This window comes from Bactrocera oleae, chromosome 2 (genome assembly GCF_042242935.1).
Source record: "Bactrocera oleae isolate idBacOlea1 chromosome 2, idBacOlea1, whole genome shotgun sequence".
Taxonomy (NCBI): Eukaryota; Metazoa; Arthropoda; class Insecta; order Diptera; family Tephritidae; genus Bactrocera; species Bactrocera oleae.
The window spans coordinates 28256830-28278942 of record NC_091536.1 but is presented as its reverse complement, the minus strand read 5'-3'; the positions used below and the strand labels follow the sequence as shown (position 1 = coordinate 28278942).

General features: G+C 33.2%; 1 protein-coding gene across 4 annotated transcripts in view; it reads right to left on the bottom strand.

The window, feature by feature from the left end:
- Window positions 1-22113, bottom strand: part of LOC106622153 (uncharacterized) — a 737325-nt gene that overhangs the window by 559582 nt on the left and 155630 nt on the right. For 3 of the 4 annotated variants that reach the window (XM_070112913.1, XM_070112915.1, XM_070112914.1), the window contains exons 6-8: window positions 21221-21321; window positions 20595-21162; window positions 20431-20535 (exon numbers count right to left, since the gene is read on the bottom strand). In XM_070112913.1, coding sequence (XP_069969014.1) covers window positions 20431-20535; window positions 20595-21162; window positions 21221-21321 — 774 coding nt within the window. The remainder of the gene's footprint in view (window positions 1-20430; window positions 20536-20594; window positions 21163-21220; window positions 21322-22113) is intronic. The other variant, XM_070112916.1, reaches the window with a different exon arrangement.

The following is a 22113-nucleotide window of genomic DNA, read 5'->3' as shown; positions in this document are numbered from 1 at the left end:
TTTCACGATAGGTCACATTACGATCTTGCAATATCAGTTTGCGCACAATATCAATATTTTCAGGAACAACAACTGATTTTGGATGCCCTTCCCGCAATTCGTCTTTGAGTATTCTAAGACCTCGATTGAATTCACCATACCATTGATAAGTACTGCTCCTTAATCGAGCTTCATTAACAAAAATTAAATTAAGTTCATCGATGCACTGTTGCTGAGTTAATTCACGTCGAAAGTTGTAAAAAGAACGCGCGAAAATGTTCGCCATTTAATTTAATTTAAAAAATAGCGTTTTTATGTCAAAACTTTCTGAATATGAATAACAGCAAAATTTCAAAACTTTACGATAAAGTTGTAAGTTGGCAGATTTCAACACAAGGATTGCCAAATCCCGAAATATAAAAGGTAACTTACGTATATACAATACATGGTAGATCCAAAGAGCCTACCACCAGATTTAGAATATAAAATGTTTTTTCAATCGCATCTACTACTTTTTTTTTAATGAGAGAAATGTCCTTGTTTATGAGAATAACCTCGTTTTCCATAAAAAAGAACAAACAACGAAAATCATTGCATTGGGTATATGGAGATTAGGGGAATATATGGGTTGATTTGTTAAATGTTTAACACTAAGTCACATTATATTATATGTAAGACACTTATCATGAATCCCGTTTTGTGTTAGGATAATTAAAAATTAAATGATATTTTCGGTTTCGATATTTTAAACACTTGAATGCAATTAGTACTATAGTATCTTGACGGTAAAATTGAAGCATTAGATTTTTCTGTTTTTTTATTTAGACAGCTAGCGCATTTTTAGAAGTTTTAAGCATACGCTTTGTATGGGGTGGCATGGTAATGGTCCAATCTCGCACATTTTCAAACTGTATCAATATTATTAGAAATTCTACCTCGTCTTACTTAATTTAAGTAAGTAAAATCATCATTTAATGGCTGCCCAGATATGGTATTCTCAATAAATACTTAAAAACCTAAACTTAAATTAGTAACAAAGAATATAAAAATGTGTCCTCCGAAGATAGCTGAAGCTATATAGGTATACTATAAGTTCCATATGATGGATTTGCAAAGAAATAAAAGGATGAATGCTTTTGGAGAAGAGTTCTGTTTACTGACGTATCCAAATTCAAAGTCATAGTTTGGGGAGCGATTGGAGCAGATGCCGACGGCCATCTAATGTTTATCGCCAAATATGTGTACAAAAGTATTTTGGAGCAACATATGCAGCCCTCGGTGGATTGCTTGGATCTCGAAAGTTCTTGAATATTCCAACAAGACAACAAACCTAAGTATACCGCGGGTTTGATGAATTAAAGGCTGTTGTATTATTCTCTATAGTCCGCCACAATCACAAGATTTGATTTCGATTCAGAATGTTTGTTAGCTATTGGTACGGAAAATAGTTGATGCGTCTTCAACTAGCAAATAAGCAAATAAATTGAAAGAAGCTCTGAAAATGAGAGCATGATCTGAAATTAAGAAAATGTTTGTTTTATCTGTACCACGCCGCCTATAAATATAATAGATATTGAAGCACGAGGTGGTCCAACAAAGTACTAAGTTTATTCAATGCCTTTTACTTTAATTTAATTTACTTTAAATATTAAACTCTATGCATTATTTTTTAACTTTTATCCTATGTATTTTTATGTTTTGACTAATTTACCGTTATCTACGTGACAAACAAATAATAATAATAACCCAACGATTACCCTCCTCCCGCCCAACCGACGCAATCCGCATACGTGCGGAATTAGCCGAGTCAGAAAAGGCAAGAGAGTTTTTTAAGTGTTGAGATCTAAAACTGCTCAGCTACAGAAACAAAAATTTCAACAGCTAAGATCTAAAGTTACAATATAATAAATTGTTACATTTTCATTTATTAAGAGAAAACAATAAAGTCTTTTTAATTTTGAAAAGTGAGTCAGATAAGTCAAATGTGCTGGAATGAGAATTAAAATCATGACATATACGGCGGAATGGCTCGTTTAGTTCAAAATTTGATCTACAGGATTTTAGCAGTAAAGGTCTAAACTGCCTCGAAAGGCGAACCGGGATATTAAATTTAATTTCAGACAGGAGAAAAGAACTGCAAACAGTTCCATTCAAAAGTTTCACTAAGAATATTATGCCAAGCATTTCCCTACGACTAGAAAGTGTAGGTAGATTAATAAGTTTTAAACGACTAGTGTATGGAGGTAGACTTACCCTAGAATCCCATCGGAAATGCGCTAAGGCGAAAAGTAAAAACTATTTTTGAACCGACTCTAACTTGTCAGAATGGATTTGGTAGCTAGGGTTCCATACCACAGAGCCATATTCCAATATAGGTCTAACCAAAGCTGTATAAAGTGTTTTAGTAATATACGGATCTCTAAATTCTTTAGACCAACGTTTAACAAAACTGAGGACAGCTTTTGCTTTCAAGACCATGGTATTAATATGAAGACTGAAATTAAGCTTAGGGTCCATATTAACTCCCAAATCAACATAGTTTAAAACTTGCTCTAGAATATGGTGTTTTATTATAATAAGAAGAGGGGTGCACAGATCTACGGGAAAAGCACATCATCTTACATTTATTGAGATTCAATGGCAAATCATTTCTATCACACCATGCAACCAAATTGTTTAAGTCTGTTTGCAACAGACACCTTTCCTCAGTTGAAGTGTATGATTTAAAAAGCTTTACATCGTCAGCGTATAATAAAATTATTGAGAATTCTATTACTGAAGAGATATCGTTAATAAACAACAAGAACAGAATCGGGCCAAGATGACTACCTTGCGGAACACCAGAAGAAACATTAATTGTATCTGAAGGTGTATCCTCAAATATCAGTAGTTGTGTTCTATTATAAAGATAGGATGATACCCATTGAAGGAATCTTGGCTGAAAGCCCAGCAGATTAAATTTATGTATGAGAATCGAGAGATTTACTTTATCGAAAGCTTTGCTGAAGTCAGTGTATATAACATCCGTATGCTTATGTTCCCTAAAACCCAATGATACATGGTTTACAAATTCAAGTAAGCTTGATATAGTCGAGTTCCCTTTACAAAATCCATGCTGAGATGAGGAAATTAACGGAGAAATCGAAAAGGTTATATGGTCAGTGATGATAGCTTCAAAAAGTTTAGGTATAACTGATAGTTTTGCGATACCTCTATAGTTTTCAATGTTGGATCTAAATCGACTTTTATGCAAAGGGATTATAAATGACTGTTTCCATATTGAAGGAAATATATATATGTCTTCGATTTCATCGATAGTTAGTTATACTTGTATGCAATAAAAATATCTTCATGAGTAAAATCGTAATCTGGACAATTAAAACCATCAAAATTTGCTAAGATATCCGGGGCAAGAAACAAATTTTTTTTTGTTTAACTTTGTAATGTACATATTTACATTCGCGTTAAAATACTTTATTTTCATAAATATTGGTGTATGTAAATTGTTGTTGTTGAATGTGTATTAAGGCTTTAGAGAGGTGGGGCCATGTCTCTGTGTAAGTACTTACATATATAGTCTGTGAAAAGATACCAAAAGAAATACATATGTTGGAGAAAATTGCACACCAGATTTTTTTTATTGAATTGTTGTAAGTATTTTATATGTTGAGTATATTTTTAAAATAATGGGAACTATCAATTGCGATGAGTTTATAATATTTTCATAAAATTATTAATTTTCTTTATATATTTAGCCATTAATATTCTTGCCGGTTTCCACACTCCTAACTTCTAAATAATTGCGCTTTACTGCCAGTAACTGTGTTTAGTTCCAAGATGTTTATTTTGCCATTTTTAAATGTGTGTATGTATTGGTTTTCTTGAAAATTCTTTCATTGCGTAGGATAGGTTCAGTTTGTTTCTGCGTTTATTCAGAAAAATTCCATATAGTATTTTATTTTTATTTATTTTATATTAATTATTTTTAATATTTTAGGCTACTTAAAATAAAAACAAATAAAAACGAGTTTTATAGAAAAATAATTAACCATACAAATGAAAGTGCACCATTATGGCTTATACTGTAATATCTAGTGTTATGGTAGGGATAAACAGAGGCGTAATTACGTTATTAAAGCCATATAATACAAATATTGTTTTAGTCCCGTACGTGTATTACTCCATTCAGTTAGCACTTTCTTATGCATCGAAATTGGTTCCGAATGAAATGAACGGTTGAATGCAGCGCTAATTTGTTTATGCGATATAATTATCATCGTTATATTACTTTTAAAACACAGTTTCATTTTGTAGTTGTTTTCTATATCGTAGGTACTTTATTTGTTTTAGGATAGTATTTAGTTACACAATAATAACACTTTTTTGTTTTCATTTAGATTATTAATTTATAAGTATGTGTTTTCTATAAGTATAGTATTGTTTGTTTTAAAAATAGTATTTAGTTTCTAATATTTTTTTTTGTGGTACATAATACCTGTAGGTACCTAAATAGGTGTCGCCTACTTAATTATTCTTATTAGATTAGGGTTTAGTTTAACGTATTTAGTTTCTAATTTTTTTTTGCTTTAGATAAAACCTGTAAATAGGTGTGGTCTACCTATTTATTCTCATTAGATTAGGGTTAAGCTTAAGCATAAAGTTCGTTTACCTTATTTTCATTTTACGGTTGTTCTTTTGACATAATCGTTAAAAATAAAAGTAATTAGGTTCCTAATTATTAATCTTAAGTTTCTTTTTTTTTATTACGAGATACGCTTTAGTTAAGTTTTCATTTTCTACGTTTTTTCTTCATCACTATAATGCCGAGAAAAAGAACTCAGCTTTCTCGGCAGACTGCTACTGCAAAGCGGCTGCGAGTTTTGCGCAGCAATGAAACTGAGGATGAAAATATGCACAGGTTGGCTACACAACGAGCAATTACTGAACAAAACCGTGCAAGGGAATCAAGCGTTGAACGTTCGCAGCGTTTAGCCTCACAAAATTTCCGAACTTTGGCGAACCGGCAACGGGAATCAAGTGCTGATCGTTCTCAACGTTTGGCTTCACAGAATGCGCGAACATTGGCTAACCGCGATCGGGAATCGAGTGCTGAACGTTCTCAACGTTTGGCCTCACAGAATGCCCGAACATTGGTTAACCGCGATTGGGAATCAAGCGCTGATATAATATAATTCCGGAACCAACATTCGTTTTAAAGGAACTGATATCAGGCTCACATCCATCATCTAAGCATTTCTTAAATCACTCAAGACAATATAATACATTATTTCAGATGACTTCATTTGGTGCCAAAGAAATTCGTGAGGGAAACTTTATGACCACTTTTAAAGTCCAAGGGCAAGTTTATCATTTAATCGGTGACTTACTTCCAGCTGCAGGGGCGCAACTCGAATTCCTGCAAATATATTTTGTTTCCCATGCAGATCAGGATCAGGTATCCTTGCGCTCAAATTTAAACCCAAGCTTGCAAATCGATCTTATCGACGTTCTCCAAACATATCTTCATGATCATAATAAGTACGTATATTCAAAGTTTTAAGTACAATCTAGAAAATAGACCACCGAATGTTTTAAAACTTATCATTCATGCTGATGTAAAACCTCCTAATGAGCATTGAGGTCGGTATAATGCGCCGGTAGTAGATGAAGTAGCTGTTCTTATGATAGATGAAGACAAAGGTCCCCGTGATATTGTATTGACTGCGAGAGATGGTGTACTTCAACGAGTTTTTGAAACTCATAGATCTTTATACCCGCTTCAATATCCCTTACTGTTTCCCTTTGGAAACGACGGATACTGTATAAATATTCCACAGCAGAATACTACGGCTACATCTAAAACTGTTTCATGTATGCAGTTTTATGCATTTAGATTCATGGTGAGAATAAATGACTTTAACAGTATACATTATTTCAAAGGATTATTCAACCAATATTGTGTTGATATGGCGGCAAAAATGATCTCTGAGAGGCTAGACTTCATCAAAATAAATCAAAAAAAATTGAGAGCAGAAGAGTACATTCATTTAAGAGATGCCGTCGTAAATGATGGACATATAAACGCTTCTAATATTGGCCAGCACGTTATATTGCCGTCGTCATTTACAGGATCCCCCAGATTCATGAATGAAAAAAGTCAAGATGCCATGACATATGTCAGGAAATTTGGAAGACCTGACCTCTTCATTACATTTACATGTAACCCCGAATGGCCAGAAATAAAAAGTGAGTTATTGCCCAATCAACATTCTTATGATAGACATGATTTAATTTCTAGGGTATTTCATTTAAAACTCAAGAAAATGATAGACCTATTAACGAAGAAAAATATTTTTGGCCCATCGAAAGGCTTTGTTTACAGTGTAGAATGGCAAAAAAGAGGTTTACCTCACGCCCACATTTTATTGTGGCTGCCTAACAAAGTTCAACCAGATTCTATAGATGCAATAATATCGGCTGAAATACCTGACATACAACAAGATCCGATTCTTCATAATATTGTCATAAAAAATATGATACATGGTCCTTGCGGATTTCATAATCCTACATCTCCATGTATGAAAGAAAACGTTTGTTCTAAAAAGTTCCCTAGGCATTTTATTTCGGAAACACAAACGGGAGATGACGGTTATCCAACCTACAGACGCAGGTCTCCAGAGTTCCTCGGAGGCGTTTTGGAGAATTTTCCAATTTTCTATTCATAAACGTTTTCCGGCAGTAGTTCATTTAGCCGTTCATTTGGAAAATGGACAAAGAGTATATTTTTATAATAATGAAAATCTCCAAGATCGTGTGAACAATCCCTCATCAACGACACTTACAGCATTCTTTGATCTCTGCAAAAGCGACGATTTTGCAAAAACCCTTTTATATCACGAAGTTCCCCAGTATTACGTTTGGCAAAGAAATTCATTTTCTAGAAGAAGACGCGGGCAAAATGTTGAGGGATATCCCGGTGTAAAAAAAGACACAACTTTAGGCCGTGTTTATAACATTCATCTAACTCAAACTGAATGTTTTTATTTAAGAATGTTATTGCAATATGTTCACGGTCCAATGTCATTTCAACATCTAAGAACCGTGAATGGTGTTATTTTCCAAACGTACCAAGGCGCTTGCAAGGAACTAGGTTTACTGGAGGGAGATGAACATTGGCAAAATACCATGTCCGATGCTATCATATCTGAGCCAGCTACAAAATTAAGAGAATTATTTACCACTATCCTTATATTTTGCCAACCATCTGACCCGTTAGAAGTAGCGTTGCGAAAACCATTTAACATTAATGAATTAAATGAGTATATCACACAAAATGAACCAAGATTAGTTAATGACCAGGTGACAACGTATAATTGTGTCATGAAAAGTGTTCGTTTTAATGAAGGAAGAATTTTCTTTTTGGATGCACCCGGTGGGACCGCCAAGACATTAGTTTATCACTAATCTTATATTAGCAAAAGTAAGGTCTCTAGGAAAGCTAGCCTTGGCAGTAGCGTCGTCAGGTATTGCTGCAACCTTATTAGCAGGTGGACGCACAGCTCATTCCACTTTTAAACTGCCCCTAACTGTCTTTAGAGAAAGCTAGCGTGTGCTCTATACGCAAAAATGGCCCTTTGGGGAAAAGTTTACAAGACGTCAGTCTAATAATCTGGGACGAATGTACCATGATACATAGAGCTCACGTAGAAGCTCTAGACAGAACTCTTAGAGATCTTAGAAGCTGTGATAAAATCATGGGTGGGATTACTGTTATGTTTGCTGGGGACTTTCGCCAAACTTTACCGGTAATAGTAAGGGGAACTAGAGCAGACATTGTGAAGGCTTGCTTTAAAAGTTCTCCATTATGGAAATTTGTAAATATTTTAAAATTATCGAAAAATATGAGAGCACATTTGGGGGAAGGTGGTATAACTTTCCCTTCAAAATTACTTTCTGTAGGAGACGGGAAAATACCTCATTCTAATAATAAAATTGAAATTGATTGAGATTTAGGAGTAAAAGTGGGTTACATCGAGGAATTAGTAACAAAGGTATACCCTGACATCAGCCAAATAGAAAACAAGGACCATCAATGGATGTGTCAAATAGCAATATTGGCGGCAAGAAATAGTAGCGTTGACGAAATAAATGATATCATTTTGAGTAAACTCCCAGGAGATATTGTAACCTACACATCCATTGATACCGTGATGGATCAAGAAGATGTAGTTCATTACCCACAGGAGTTCCTCAATTCCTTGAACCCAAGCGGCCTTCCTCCACATTCTCTTAAGTTAAAAATAGGTGCCCCAATAATTTTACTAAGAAATCTCAAACCACCAAATTTATGCAACGGGACCCGACTTCAAGTAAAATTTCTGCGCAATAACGTCATCGTTGCAATAGTTTTGACTGGTCCAGCAGTTGGTCAAACAGTCCTCATACCCCGCATCCCAATGATACCCAACGACTTACCTTTCAATTTTAAAATAATACAATTTCCGCTTAAATTATCTTTCGCAGTCACAATAAATAAATCACAGGGGCAAACATTCAAACACGTTGGGATCGATTTACGCCAAGACTGTTTTTCGCACGGCCAGTTATATGTCGCGTTATCAAGATCGGGTTGTGGCGAAAATCAATATGTTCTTCTGCCACAAGATAATAAAACAAAAAATGTAGTATATGCAGAAGTTCTTTAAAATAATTAAATTTACTTTAAAAATTGTACAGATATAGTTTGGAACTCGAAAAAAAAACATAGGTTTTATCCTGAAAATTCTGCGGGAGCTCGACCATTCCGAAAATCCCGCAAGAACGGGAGCTATGTGGGAAGAACCAAAAATCTGCCGGAAGAAACTATTCGGACGAAGTCGCGGGCAAAAGCTAGTGTTGCATAAAGCAAAACTGTTGGCAGACCTTGATACATACACATTTAGCTGATCTTTATATCTTGAGTTCCATATTACAAGATGTTTAAAAGATGAATAAACTTTTTGAAAGTAACCCACCCAAAGACCCAATGAAGATTTTTAATGAATTGAAAATTCTTCTTTCAAGTCTTTACCCTCATATTGTCGTACCATCAGAAAATTTTGACTTCATAATGAATTAAATGGTGTTAAACGAAATACTTTCGAATATTTAGAACAAGAAAAATGTAAATATAAAGCTGACAAAATAGGTGCCATAGAATTGCAAAGGAGTTAATCACATTTATACCAGTGGGATAACATAAACTCAACAGTAGAATTTTGGGCAGAGGTTCGAGAATTCAAAAATGCACTAGGCGAAAATCATTTCGTTTGTTTTTGTAATATGGTTTTTGACTTTTTTATTTTTCCCTCTATAACGCTGATGTTGAGCATATTTTTAGTTCAATGAATATTGTCAAAACAAAAGAGAGGAAAATGAATTGGCGTTAATATGTTAAATGCAATATTGTCTATAAGATATGGTCTGAAGTGTTGTCATGATTTCGAAATCAAAAATGATCTCATTCAAATAATGTATACTCTGATACATACGATGAAGAAGAGCCAATATGTGATACAAATTAATACCTTCCTTTGTGAAGGAAGTAAAAAAACACACCAGTTTCTTTTCGGTCAGTACGACCGCACTTTATTATTATCCAAATCATACTGACTACAATTACAATTTGCCTTCAATTCTTCAATTGCCTTATATTCTATTTTACTTAGTTCTAAAAGTGGCAGTGTCAGCATTTGTAGAGTTGTTGTACTCGATTATGAAGACTTTTGAGAAAGTATTTTTCTCGGAAAAATCGAAAGCAAAATTATTTGTAAAGTCTTTTCGTAAGTATATGAAGACATTTGAGAAATTATATTTCTCGGAAAAATTGAAAGCAAAATTATTTGTAAAGTCTTTTCGTAAACGTTTGCATAACGTGACAATTACTGAATTGCATTTTGTATTTATTTTGTAATTAATGTTTGCATTAACTTATACAAGCCTAAGTATGAATAATATGTAAAATACAACATTAGTTTTACATTGTTTCTTGAAAATAGACTCGTATTTGAAATTGTTACGTTTCGTTTTTATTATATGACATATTTTTTATATTTATTGATTTATTGTTAAGAACGAGTACACAATGAGTATAAATGTTGAATTATAATTATAACTATAGCTTTAAACGTTTTTAGCTTTTTTAGCCTTAAACAAATATTGAATTAGCGTTTTTTTTAGCCTTTTTTTGGGGTGTTAAAACTTTTTTCGCAAAAAGTTCTGGCAACACTGCTTGGGAGCTGGGGGTAGTCGTGACTTCCTGGGTATTATCTTACCATCATTTTGATTCCACATCTTCTTTATTTCTTGTGCAAAAGCTCTCTTTAGTCTTAGTAGTTTTTCTTTCCTATTAAATTAAGTTATGTACTTTATGATACTTTGGTGTTGTACTCTTTAACAAGTTGAGGGTGTCGGCTATTCTTTTATGTATGATTGGTGTAGCGTCTCTTTATATATTATATTAAATGCATCTCGATATGATTGTGCAACTTCTGGAATTTATCATTTAGTATCAATAATCACTCTTCTTACATATTGTATAAATAGTGTATAATTTATATAGACACAATATATAATTTTGTAACTGCTTTTTAATTACCGCCGAAGTAAGAGCAAACAAATAATACCTTATATTAGGTAAAGTAAAAAGTTCGTTCGGTTTTTATCTAAGAGATGGCGTTATTGTCCATAGTATTAGTGTTACGTGTTGCATCATACTATACGGCGCTGAAAACGTGTTTCTTCGCGCTAAAAGTTTGTCTTTGACAGTTTTTCGATTGATTTACTCAGTTCGTTGTGAGCGCTCGTCAAAGATGGACACCAACAAAGAGAAAATTCACTATATTTTAAAATTTTTCTTCGATCAAAGCGAAAAAGCAGCCAGAGCGGCTGAAAACATTTATTTAGTTTATGGGCCCGATACTGTAAATAAACGTGTAGCACAAAAGTGGTTTCGTTCCGGTAATTTCGATGTCAAAGATGCAACACGCGTCGGAAGGCCTGTCGTCGAAAATTGAGATAAAATCATGAAAATAGTGGAAACAGACCGTCACGTGAGCACTTATTTAATTGCTGAGGAACTAAAGATAAGACAGAAAACCGTTTGGAACCATTTGCATAACCTTGGATTCAAAAAGAAGCTCGATGTTTGGGTGCCACACGAACTAACGCAAAAAAACATGATGAACCGAGTTTCCATCTGCGAATCGCTGCTGAATCGCAACAAAATCGACCCGTTTCTGAAGCGGATTGTGACTGGCGATGAAAAATAGGTCACTTACAACAACATCGAGCACAAACGGTCGTGGTCAAAGCTCGGGGAAGCGGCCCAGACGGTGGCCAAGACCGGATTGACGGCCAGGAAGGTTTTGCTGTGTGTTTGGTGGGATTGGCAACGAATCATCTACTACGAGCTACTCCCCTATGGCCAAACGCTCAATTCGGCCCTCTACTGCCAACAACTGGACCGCTGGCTTGAAGGCATCACTCTTCCAGAAGAGGCCATCTTTAATCAACAGTCTTCACAGTTTAATCAAGAGTTTTGGCTCGGTTTGGACAATTTTTGGTCATAAAAGGGCACACTTCAAAGGCGTTATATGGAAAAATATGCAACATAGGAAAAATGTCATGGTGGGAACTTGAAATCGGTTAAGTAGGACCCGAGACACGTGATTTCACCGAAAAGTTGTCGTGCCACGGCCATCATCTAATTTTGACCTCCAAAAAAGTACCCTTGAGCCGTTTTGGATTTAAAATTTAATATTTCTGACGGGTTCAGTTATTAATTTATCACACGTTTAGTAGTTTTAACCAAACCGTTATATGGGAAGTGGGCGGAATTATCATCCGATTTCACCTATTTTCACACCATCGCAAGAAGGGTTGAAAAAATTTGTCCGGTGCAAATTTGGGTTAAACTTATTAGGGGCGGAGCCACGTCCACTTTTTAAAAATTTTCAAACCGCACATGCCTCTCTTTATTGGGATTCGTTGTGCCAAATTTGAGTTCCGTATCTTCATTTACTGCTTAGTTACGAATTCGTCCTCACAGTGTACCAAATTTATTCAAGATATCTTTATTTTCCCTCAAGTTATCGCTTTCACAGATGGACAGACAGACAGTCACTCCGAATTCAACTCGTCTCATTATCCTGATCATTAAACTCATCTTCGAATGAGATACACCTAGCGAAATAATTATAAGATCAACATAAACAATATGGTTGTTCTAACTATACGAATGGGGAACGATATATTACAAATATGTCTACTAGGTAGTGATAGCTGCACTTGATAACGGTATTTATTTGAAGCTAACTACGACTTCTTTTTGAATATTAGTTAATTTGTTGGCACATGCAAAATATTTATAAGATCAAACACAGTTATTTAACGTTAAAACGTTGAGATGAGTTCTCTCAGATTTTATTTTTCATTTGCTCATAACTTTATTTAAACGAAATATACAAGTCAATAATTTATTTGTAGCGTCGAAACTAAATAAAAGCAAAACCATTAACTTCATAAACTTTCTTCGCCTTCAAAAATAATATGGGCATAAGAAGCGTGGTGGAAAAAACCCTAACTGTCAATAAATCTAATAGTCCCGCGAAAATTTTACGAAGCTTTGATTTAGAAGTATCGAATTCAACAAATTTTGAGCCTCAAAGCCAAATTGAAATATACAAACCGAGTTTCTAAGCCGAAATTGACGCTTGGCACAAGCAAGCTAGATTGACATTTGCTGAAAAATACCAATTTTAAGGGAAAGAGGTGGAGGATAGAGGTAGGAGGGAGAAAGAGTATTTTCTGATGAGAGAAAATTTAATTTGGATGGTCCAGATGGATCCCAAATGTATTAGCACGACAAACGTAAGAAGAAGAAGGAAAGATTCGCGCGTAATTTCGGTGTTGGAGCAGTTATGGTGTGCAGCGATTACAACCAATAGAAAGACCCCAATTTGCTATATATCAAATAAAATTATTAGCCCAAAATAAGGTGCGCGACAAAATGACAATGTCACTTCGTACTTAGTACAGTATAAGCAAATGGGAATTTCTTGAAAGTTGTAACCATGTTAAAAAAAATTATATATCTAAATGAGAAAAAAGTTTGCTTGGGACATGGAAAGGTACAGTTAGATTTGCCAAAAAGTGCGTTTATTTAAATTAAGTGCACACGAAGTTTGGAACACCTATTTTGAAAGAGACGTCGGAGACCATATAAAAATATATGTATATGTAAGTAATACTTTTAAACTATAGGATTTAATTTTATTTATATTTATTAACAATTTAATACTTAATTTACATTATAACATTTCAATGTTTGCTTAAGAACTGAACTAAACTCTCGATAACAACTTCTACCGAAGGTTATCTTGATTTTTTGTTACTCATAACGTATAAGAGCGTATTAGAGATATTTATTATTTGAGTGAGTGTAGCAATGCCACTCCTCCCATCTAAAAATATTGCAATGTCCTCATTGCATTTTTTGTTTTTATTATTTACAAAATGTGTAGAATTAAAAAAAAAATTAACAGATTCATATAGTTCTCAATACTATTACTAAATGCTTTAACCCATTTGGTTTTTTTTTCTTTTTATTTTTTAAAAAATACGCAAAAATATAAATTATAAACATAAATCAGTTATACATATTTTTTCTTTCTTTTAAATTGGCTTTTATATTTTCCTACTTTCCTGTTTTTAAACTTTACTACATGATGTTCCCCATCAGATTCGGTTTGAACAAGCCGTACTTTTTTATAAGGGTTACTAATCTTATCCAATCTTTTCCTAGAGGTTTCGGCGCTAACAAAATTCGTATATATTTCTTATTCTTGTCGGTTTTGATTTACAAGTATGTTATTTATCCTTCTTCTTTTAATTAATTGGGGATTGGTTTTTGGATGTTTTCTATTAAAAAATATATTATACGGACATTCACTTGTAGTGGAAGGTATTTCAGCTCTTTATCTCCAGAACTACAAATAATTCGCAATTTTTCATTCATTGTTTTATGAAACCGCTCAATGTCACCATTAGCAGTTTTCCCAGTTGTGACTTCGACTGCTTTACTTGTATTCAATTGTTCACACCACTGCTTTATGCTAAGATTATTGATACCTTGGTCCTGGTCTATTTTAAATGTCTTCGGAGGTCCCATAAAATTAAAAATCTGTAAATAATTTTCATCATCCCATTTCCAAAAGTCTACTACAAACTGTTCTCGAGTCTCATACACAGGAGGCGTACTTTAAATGGTAATTTGTTCGAGATGTGGTCGTTTTTTCAATGGTTGCATAACTCACATTCATTAATTTCTTTAGTTATCTTTTTAAGGTAATTAGGGTAATAATATTTTTGCTTGAAACAGGTTGCTACTTTTTCAATTCCTTGATGCAGTCCTTCGAGGTGAATTTCTAATATTTTTGATTTGAAGGCAGAATAATCTTCAATATTTTCTAATTCCTTCATGGTTCGGTAAATTTTAAACCTGTTTGAAGTAATCAGAGTTTTATAAATGTTTTGAAATTGTACAAAGTCGTCGTCATCGGTCATAAGTATTGTTGTATTTTTGTTTAACAAATGAGTTTTAATTAAGTCCTTTATATATTCAGTTGTTAGTTCCGTATAAAATATAGTAGTAAGATTGTTAGAAAATATTTTGCATGTGTTAGTACAATTTTGGTTAGATCTTATTAGCGTAAGTTGGTTTTGGAATACGTTCAATAGCCTTTCGGCAATTCTAATAAACTCGCCGGAGTCTTCGTCAGCGGAATGGATTGTGGCTGCATTCGAAGCAGTTTCTTCATTAACGTTACATTCTTCAATTCAGACTCGAGATAGCGCATCGGCAACATTATGTTCTTTACCTGGAATGTATTTAATATCAAAATCGTATTCATTCAGCCTAATCTTCCACCGCTGCAGTTTTGTATTTGGCTCTTTTAAATTATGTAACCATTGCAGAGGGCGATAATCACTATTTATTAAGAATTTCTAAATACGGTCTAAAGTACTTCGTAGCCCATACCATTGCCAAGAGCTATTTTCTGTTGCCGAATAATTCAACTCATGTTCATTAAGTGTACGGCTGGCGAAACAGATCGGATGCCCATTTTGGCTTAACACTGCTCCTAATGCTATATTAGAGGCGTCTGTCGTTAACGTAAATAACTTCTTTTAATTTGGATACGCCAGGATCGGCTCTTTTGTTATTAATAACTTAATAGTTTATATGGCTCTGATAAATTCTTTATCATTGCCTTTCTTTAAGCAATTCGTTGAAGGATTTGTTATTTTTGAAAAATTTTGAATAAATTTACGGTAAAATCCCGCTAAACCCTAAAATTGTTTTATATCCTTTTCCGTTTTGGGAATTGGATAATTTAAAATTGCCACGACTATATTTGGATTTGGTTTTATGCCAGTAGGGGTAATAACGTGGCCAAGAAACTCGGTTTCTTAATTTAAAAATTCGCTTTTCTCCGGCTGTACTTTTAGATCCGCTTCAACTAATCTTTGAAACACATTATCGAGCGATTCGATGTGCTCTTGCAGAGATGTACTGAAAACTACTATGCCATCTAAATAAACCATCAATCAATCTTTCCTAATTAGACCTTCCAAAACTGTATTCATCAGCCTTTGGAAAGTGGCTGGTGCATTTTTCAAACCGAATGGCATTCTCAAAAATTCGAAGTGGCCATTTTGAGCGGTTTTTTGTCTATCTATAGGATCCATTTCTATTTGGTGGAATCTTTGCGCCAAATCAATTGTCGTGAAGTATAGACATTTACCTAACTTGTCAAGTATCTCGTCCATATTTGGAATGGGGTACTTGTCATCCACAGTGATATTATTTAACTTGCGGTAATCTACAACGAATCTCCATTTTTCTTTATCTGAAGCATCTAGCTTTTTAGGCACCACCAATACCGGTGCACAATAAGGAAAAGTACTGTGGCAAATTAGTTTTTGTTCTAGCATATCTTTTATCTGTTTATTTACTTCCATTTCATGTACTTCTGGGTATCTATAAGATTTAACATAGATGGGATCTTCATGAATAGTTTTAATTTTGTGTTTAATTTTGTGAGTGAATGTAAGTTTCTCACCTTCTTTGTAAAATAAAATTTTGTGTTTCCTCAGAAATTTTTTAAATTTTTGCGATTCTTCATTATTTAAATGGTTGAGTCTAAATTTGGCAGTAAATTTGTCATCAGTAACATTCAACTCGGTTAGTAAGTTAGTGTGTATAATTTTTAAAATTGTTGAAAAATTTGTATATATGTCCTTGTAAACTAATTGTATTATTTTTTAAATCGATCTTAGAGTTGAGCTGACGAAGTGCATTCTAACCTATTAATCCGTCGTAATTATCGGAAAAATTATAAAAGTAAAAAGTAAATTTGTGGTTATGGCAATTGTCGAAAACTTTTTGAATCTGTTTAAGTAATACTTTTCCTGTAGCTGTAGTAATATTGGTTCAATTTCAATGATTCTACTACTAAGAACTTGGAACTTAATTAAACTGACAGAAGACCCCGTATCTATCAAGAACTTCATAAATTTACCTTCGATCGTGGGCAATCCTCCGAGGCTTCTAATTGAAAATTTGACTGCTCAAATTCCATTGGTTGAGGAGCGCCGTATCGCTTTATTCCAGATTGATTCGAATTAATTTCATTTTGCCTTCTTATTTGTTGCGAATTTATTTTAGGTACATATTGGTATTACTACTATACTAACACGCAATAAAATAATTTCTGTTCGTATAACTATCAGGAGAATTTAAAGATGTATTCATTTCTGGATAATAATTCCATTCATTTGGATTTGAGTAATAAAAGTGATTTGGGTTAGTATGTGATAGGGTATATCCTCGATAGTTATTGCCATGAGAATAGTCAAAAAATCGATTTATACTAGGTTGGGCAAAATGTTGAAACTCGTTACCATTTACTCTATTTGAATTTATGTGAGAGAGGTTGGAAACTCTGGGAAATGGGATGTTGCTTTGGTTATAATTTTGTTTGCTTTTGTTTAGTCTTCTTCTATCATCTTCAAATACATCAAAATTCGTATTGCTTATTTCCAAAAATAAGAGTAGACACAGGTGTATGTTCGCATCTCATCTATGAGCAATTGTCGTAGCAGAGAACGTAAATGAATAGAGAAGGAGCAAATGTTTAATGAAATCTTTTTGAGTACTAATTTGTAATTATAGAGGAGGAAACATCGAAAAATATAACTTCGAAAAAGAAAAATACACCACACAATATGCGAAATGCTATAAATAGACACAACGAATATTCCTAAATGAAAAATCGTTGCGCATACCTATTTAGATTTATGTTTTCAATTGATATGACAAATTTATAATTATGAAAAGCCTTCTGAATTAAAAATCTGTATTACCGGTAAAAACCCCAGAGTTTATAATAAAATAAACATTTAATATGCTAGTTTTCCAACTTATGTATGTGCGTTGCGTGAGCAATTGCTTTTTGAGCAAAGGATAACAATAAAACGGTGGCTAAGCGGCCGCGTTTCCACTTTTGTGGTGGCTTAGGTCGTAAGCGTGAAGGAGTTAAGCTCAATCCAAATACGAGCATATAAGTTCGAATCCTAAAACTCATGTAAATTAAATTTTATTTAATTTTTTTATTTTATTAATTGGAATCTAAGCATATCATAATTCAATTACTTTAATGGCATATTTTACTTCCAGATATAATTAAAATATATCAGGAAAATATGTTCATATGTTTGGGTTTATTGCATATTCCCGTATTTATGCGTATTTCATTGTATAAATCTACAAGTAACTAATCCTAAGATTTTCACTAAACACACGCAAAAATATCCCACTTGGTACGGGTTGCCTCGAAAATTCTACTAAAATCACACTTGGTACGGGTTGCCAACCACTATTCTACTACTAAAACGTCCAAAGGACAGAAATCTCCTCTAGTGTGTTGTCGTGTTTGTTTTAAAATTTATAACTTTAAGAATGTTTTTATTCCATATTCAAATATTTTTGGGTTGTTTTAATTCCTAAAGATTAAATTTACATAGTATTATTTAAATTATCATTTTTTGTATTGAAATATTATTAAATGTTTCCAATTTTATCAAATATATTATTGTGTAACGGTGATTTAGAATATTTTGTGAATATTATTTATTACTTAGTAGATTGTTTTGATTATTGTTATTGTTCCTGAATTGTACCTCATTTTTTATATTTATTTCTTTTTTGTTCAATTCAAATAATTAATATTCATGAACCTGATTCATGTACCTGATTTTATGTATTTATCTTTTCGAGATACAATTGTTATAAAAAGTAGATTGTTTTAGAACTGTATATATTATATGGGTGAATATAGATCTCCTGGGGAACCGAACACCCAAAAATGATCGGTAACGCACCTATATTGCAAGCTCAGAGGTTGTGAGGAAAAGCAATAAATATATAATAATCTTTTGTTTCGAAAATATTCTTGAAAGTTTTCATTAGTATTCTTCATTACAAATACATGTTCACAAACAAGCCTTTCATTTACATCTCTGTGTCAAAAAAAAATCAGATTCGATCAGGTGATCACGGCTGTTTTACACACATAGGAAAACAGCTGATTCTTTGGCTACTTGTAGGCTTATACAATAGCGTATTTACACAAATGTGATCATCACACATACATTTTTAAAAACACGTACGCTTATGCTTGCTTCTTGCCCCGCACAAGCAATTAGTTTTGTCCACACTTTTTGCGAGAAGCAAGTTGAACGATCGCAAACAAGAAGTGGTCAGGGGCGCACTGCCACATAATTATTTCAGTTAGTTTTTATTAATCGAATTTATTTTAAAAACGATTGTAGATATGAATTTATTTGTATTTATATTTTTACGTATATATTAATTATATTACGAAAATAAGTCATTAATGCATTAGTATTTTTCAATACAAATTAAGCAACATATTAATATATTATGAGCCGTCACTTGACACGCCTCTGTGCATGGAGGCAAGCCAACGAAATAACGGCGAGTTCGCGCGGACATTGTGTTGTTGAAAAAAACCAAATGACGACTTTGTCGACAAATATACAATACATATGAGCTCTCATACATATTGACGCCGCATCGTCTCGGAATTGACAAAATTTGTTTGAACCGACAATTTTACGACAATGTCGGTCGGCTATGTTGTCTCGTTTGTCCTTTTTGCAGTGGTTTGCTATTGAAAGTTGACTTATGTTCTTTTGAAATATTGCGGTTACCGATTGGTCTGCATTTCATAGCGTCGTATTTAGATAAAATGGACAAAATCGACAAACTATGTAATAATGATAATAAGTAAACATATAAAAGTACTATATGCAGTGTGCTTAGAGTATATAGAAGTAGTTAATGATTTCATATAAATGCCAATTTCATATACATTTTTTAATTTAATGCCATATATAGTGCATGATATGATTAAAATTAAAATATTATTTTAACTCGCTAATAGGTCATGTTGCCAATTCTCCTCTCTGAAGGGATCATCAGACAAATTCTTTAATTTCTGATTGTTAGCAAATGTTGTGAGGAAGCAGCTTGTGGGCAACATATAAATTCGAGGGGAATGGTAGGATTTTCAGTGATACAAATTGTAAAATTGAAATTTTGCTGATTCTTCAATTTTACTGAAGCCATTCAAATTCAATTTCATTAATTTTTATATTCGCGCATTTGCGGTAGGAATTCTATATGAAAACCAAATGTGGTTTACCAGGCGCACAGAAAAATAGCGCGGCACAGAGTTATGAATGAACGCACTTTGCTTTGAAGCAGACGCACGTTCCTTATGAATGAATTTGTTGTCATTGTAATACGAAATACTTAGAAAATAAGCCGCGAGTTCGCTTGAATATTATTGGCCGATGATGGTGCGTCTACGTTTTTTTTGCCACTTACGCGAATGTTTGATTTTGTGCGAAAGACATATTGAAAGACATTTTTCATCCTCCACATAAATTTTTGTCATTCTCATAAAATTTTTAAACGGTTTAAGTGGTCAAAGATGCGCTATATCGGTTTGAACATATCTAGCCGACGCCATTTCGAGAATGAATATTTCATGATAGTAAATGCCCGCACAATAACATTGCCAACCTTAATGGCAATGTATTCGACAGGTGGTTAGCAATTTAACATTGCCTCTGGAGATGTGGCGTTAGAAACAACATTTAGGCAGAAAATGCGCAAATAGACACACAAATGTACTATGTAATTGGATATGTATTTATGGGTATGTACTTATAAATATAGAGAGCTTTAGTGCAACATGCAACAGAATAGATAAAAAATTTCACTGTAAATATAAAATTATTGTTTAAAAATGAAATAAATACGTTATTGATGGTGCAGTTTTGAACCAAATATTTCTCCTTTTGCGGAATATTCTCAATTTCGTTGTTAGGAACGGCAAGGGCGCACTCATGTTGAATACTGAATACCTGGTAATTGGAGTAACTGAATCTTACTGAAGTCATTTCATGTAATGTATAAAACTTACCAAGTATCGTATATTGAACGTGACACTTTCCGCGAGCTACAAAGACATTCATGTTGATATCCTTTGCAATTACATTTATTATTCCTGGTCATTACATTGCTGTCAGTTTTTGAGGGAGGTTTCTTATTCTTGCCCCCACATGAAGAACAAGGTTGTTCATCTTCTTCTATATTCCGAGACTTTGAGTCTGATGTAGATTTAGGATATTCTATGAAATCGTAATCGTAGTCGTTCTTATACCATGGATTTATTTCTGTTAAATCATCATTATGAGCAAAGCTTCTTTTTTGTTTGGAATTTTCGATAAATGCTTTGTCAGAAGACAATAGTAATGGAAAGAGATCGGTCTTTACTAGCAATGAAGGTTCCATTTCTTGTGAGAACTTAATCAACTTTTTTCCTGTTTGCATATCACGTGGTTCTATTGATTCTGTCATACGTAGTTTATCATTCACTTGAATATGGGGATCTTTAATACTCCGCTCAAATTGTTGCCGTTTAGGCAGAAATCTGGTAGATTGTCGATTTTGAAATCTAAAGTCCACATTTTTGCCTGTTTGAGGGAATACTTTTGAATATGAAATGATAATAGTACTTTATTATTGAGAAAAATTCAAATTTCTTACAATATTCTTCATAAAATTTGTTGAAATCGAGTGTATTTCTTTCTTTCCTAGATATGTCTTTATATGTGTTCTGGTTCATGTTCTTTAAAAATACTCTGGGTCTGAAAATATTTTAGAATAATAATCTTTGTTATATAAAAATACATAAATACTAAGGACTGAGCTTTTAATAAAGTAAATATCATTAAGGTAATTTGATTCGAATTAAATATTTCTATTAAAACGCTACTAAAGTGCTTTATGGTCTCATCAAATCTGTACTAAACTTGATTTCTTGTTAATGTTGCGTGGAACAAATTTGTTTTGTACAATATTGAAAATCAATACCGTAATGTATAAATCAGTTCAGTCAAAAATATTTTTTCATATTATACTGGAATATATGAGTATTGGGATAGCAATACTTGATAGTTAACAAGAAGACAGAAACATCTCATTCAAACATTTAATTTTCGATCTAATTAATAAAAAGACGGTTCTTTTGAAATCTGCTGGCCATCATGATTAAGTTTTAGAATATTCATTTTAAGATCATCCGATCTTCAATTATTTGGAACTTAGAAGTGAGCGAATACGTCAATAATACAAAGTAACTAGTCCTAAAATCTATTTAAATATTTGATCCTTGCTAAAGCACTAAACGAACGTTTACCACTTGCAACAGAAACGGGTAAAGTTCAAAATATTCTCAAAGCGATGCAAATATTTTGGTAAAGTTTTCCTAATTTTTAAGAATTGATTGCATTTAATAACATAAGTTGTAGGGAGTAAGACGGGTTTCAAAATCTGCATCGTAAACCTATCTGAGGTGAATAGCTTCATAGGATAACTTATCAAATACATCAACGGAATACTTTTTTGCCAATTTTTTTTAAGATCTTCTTTTTTCATAA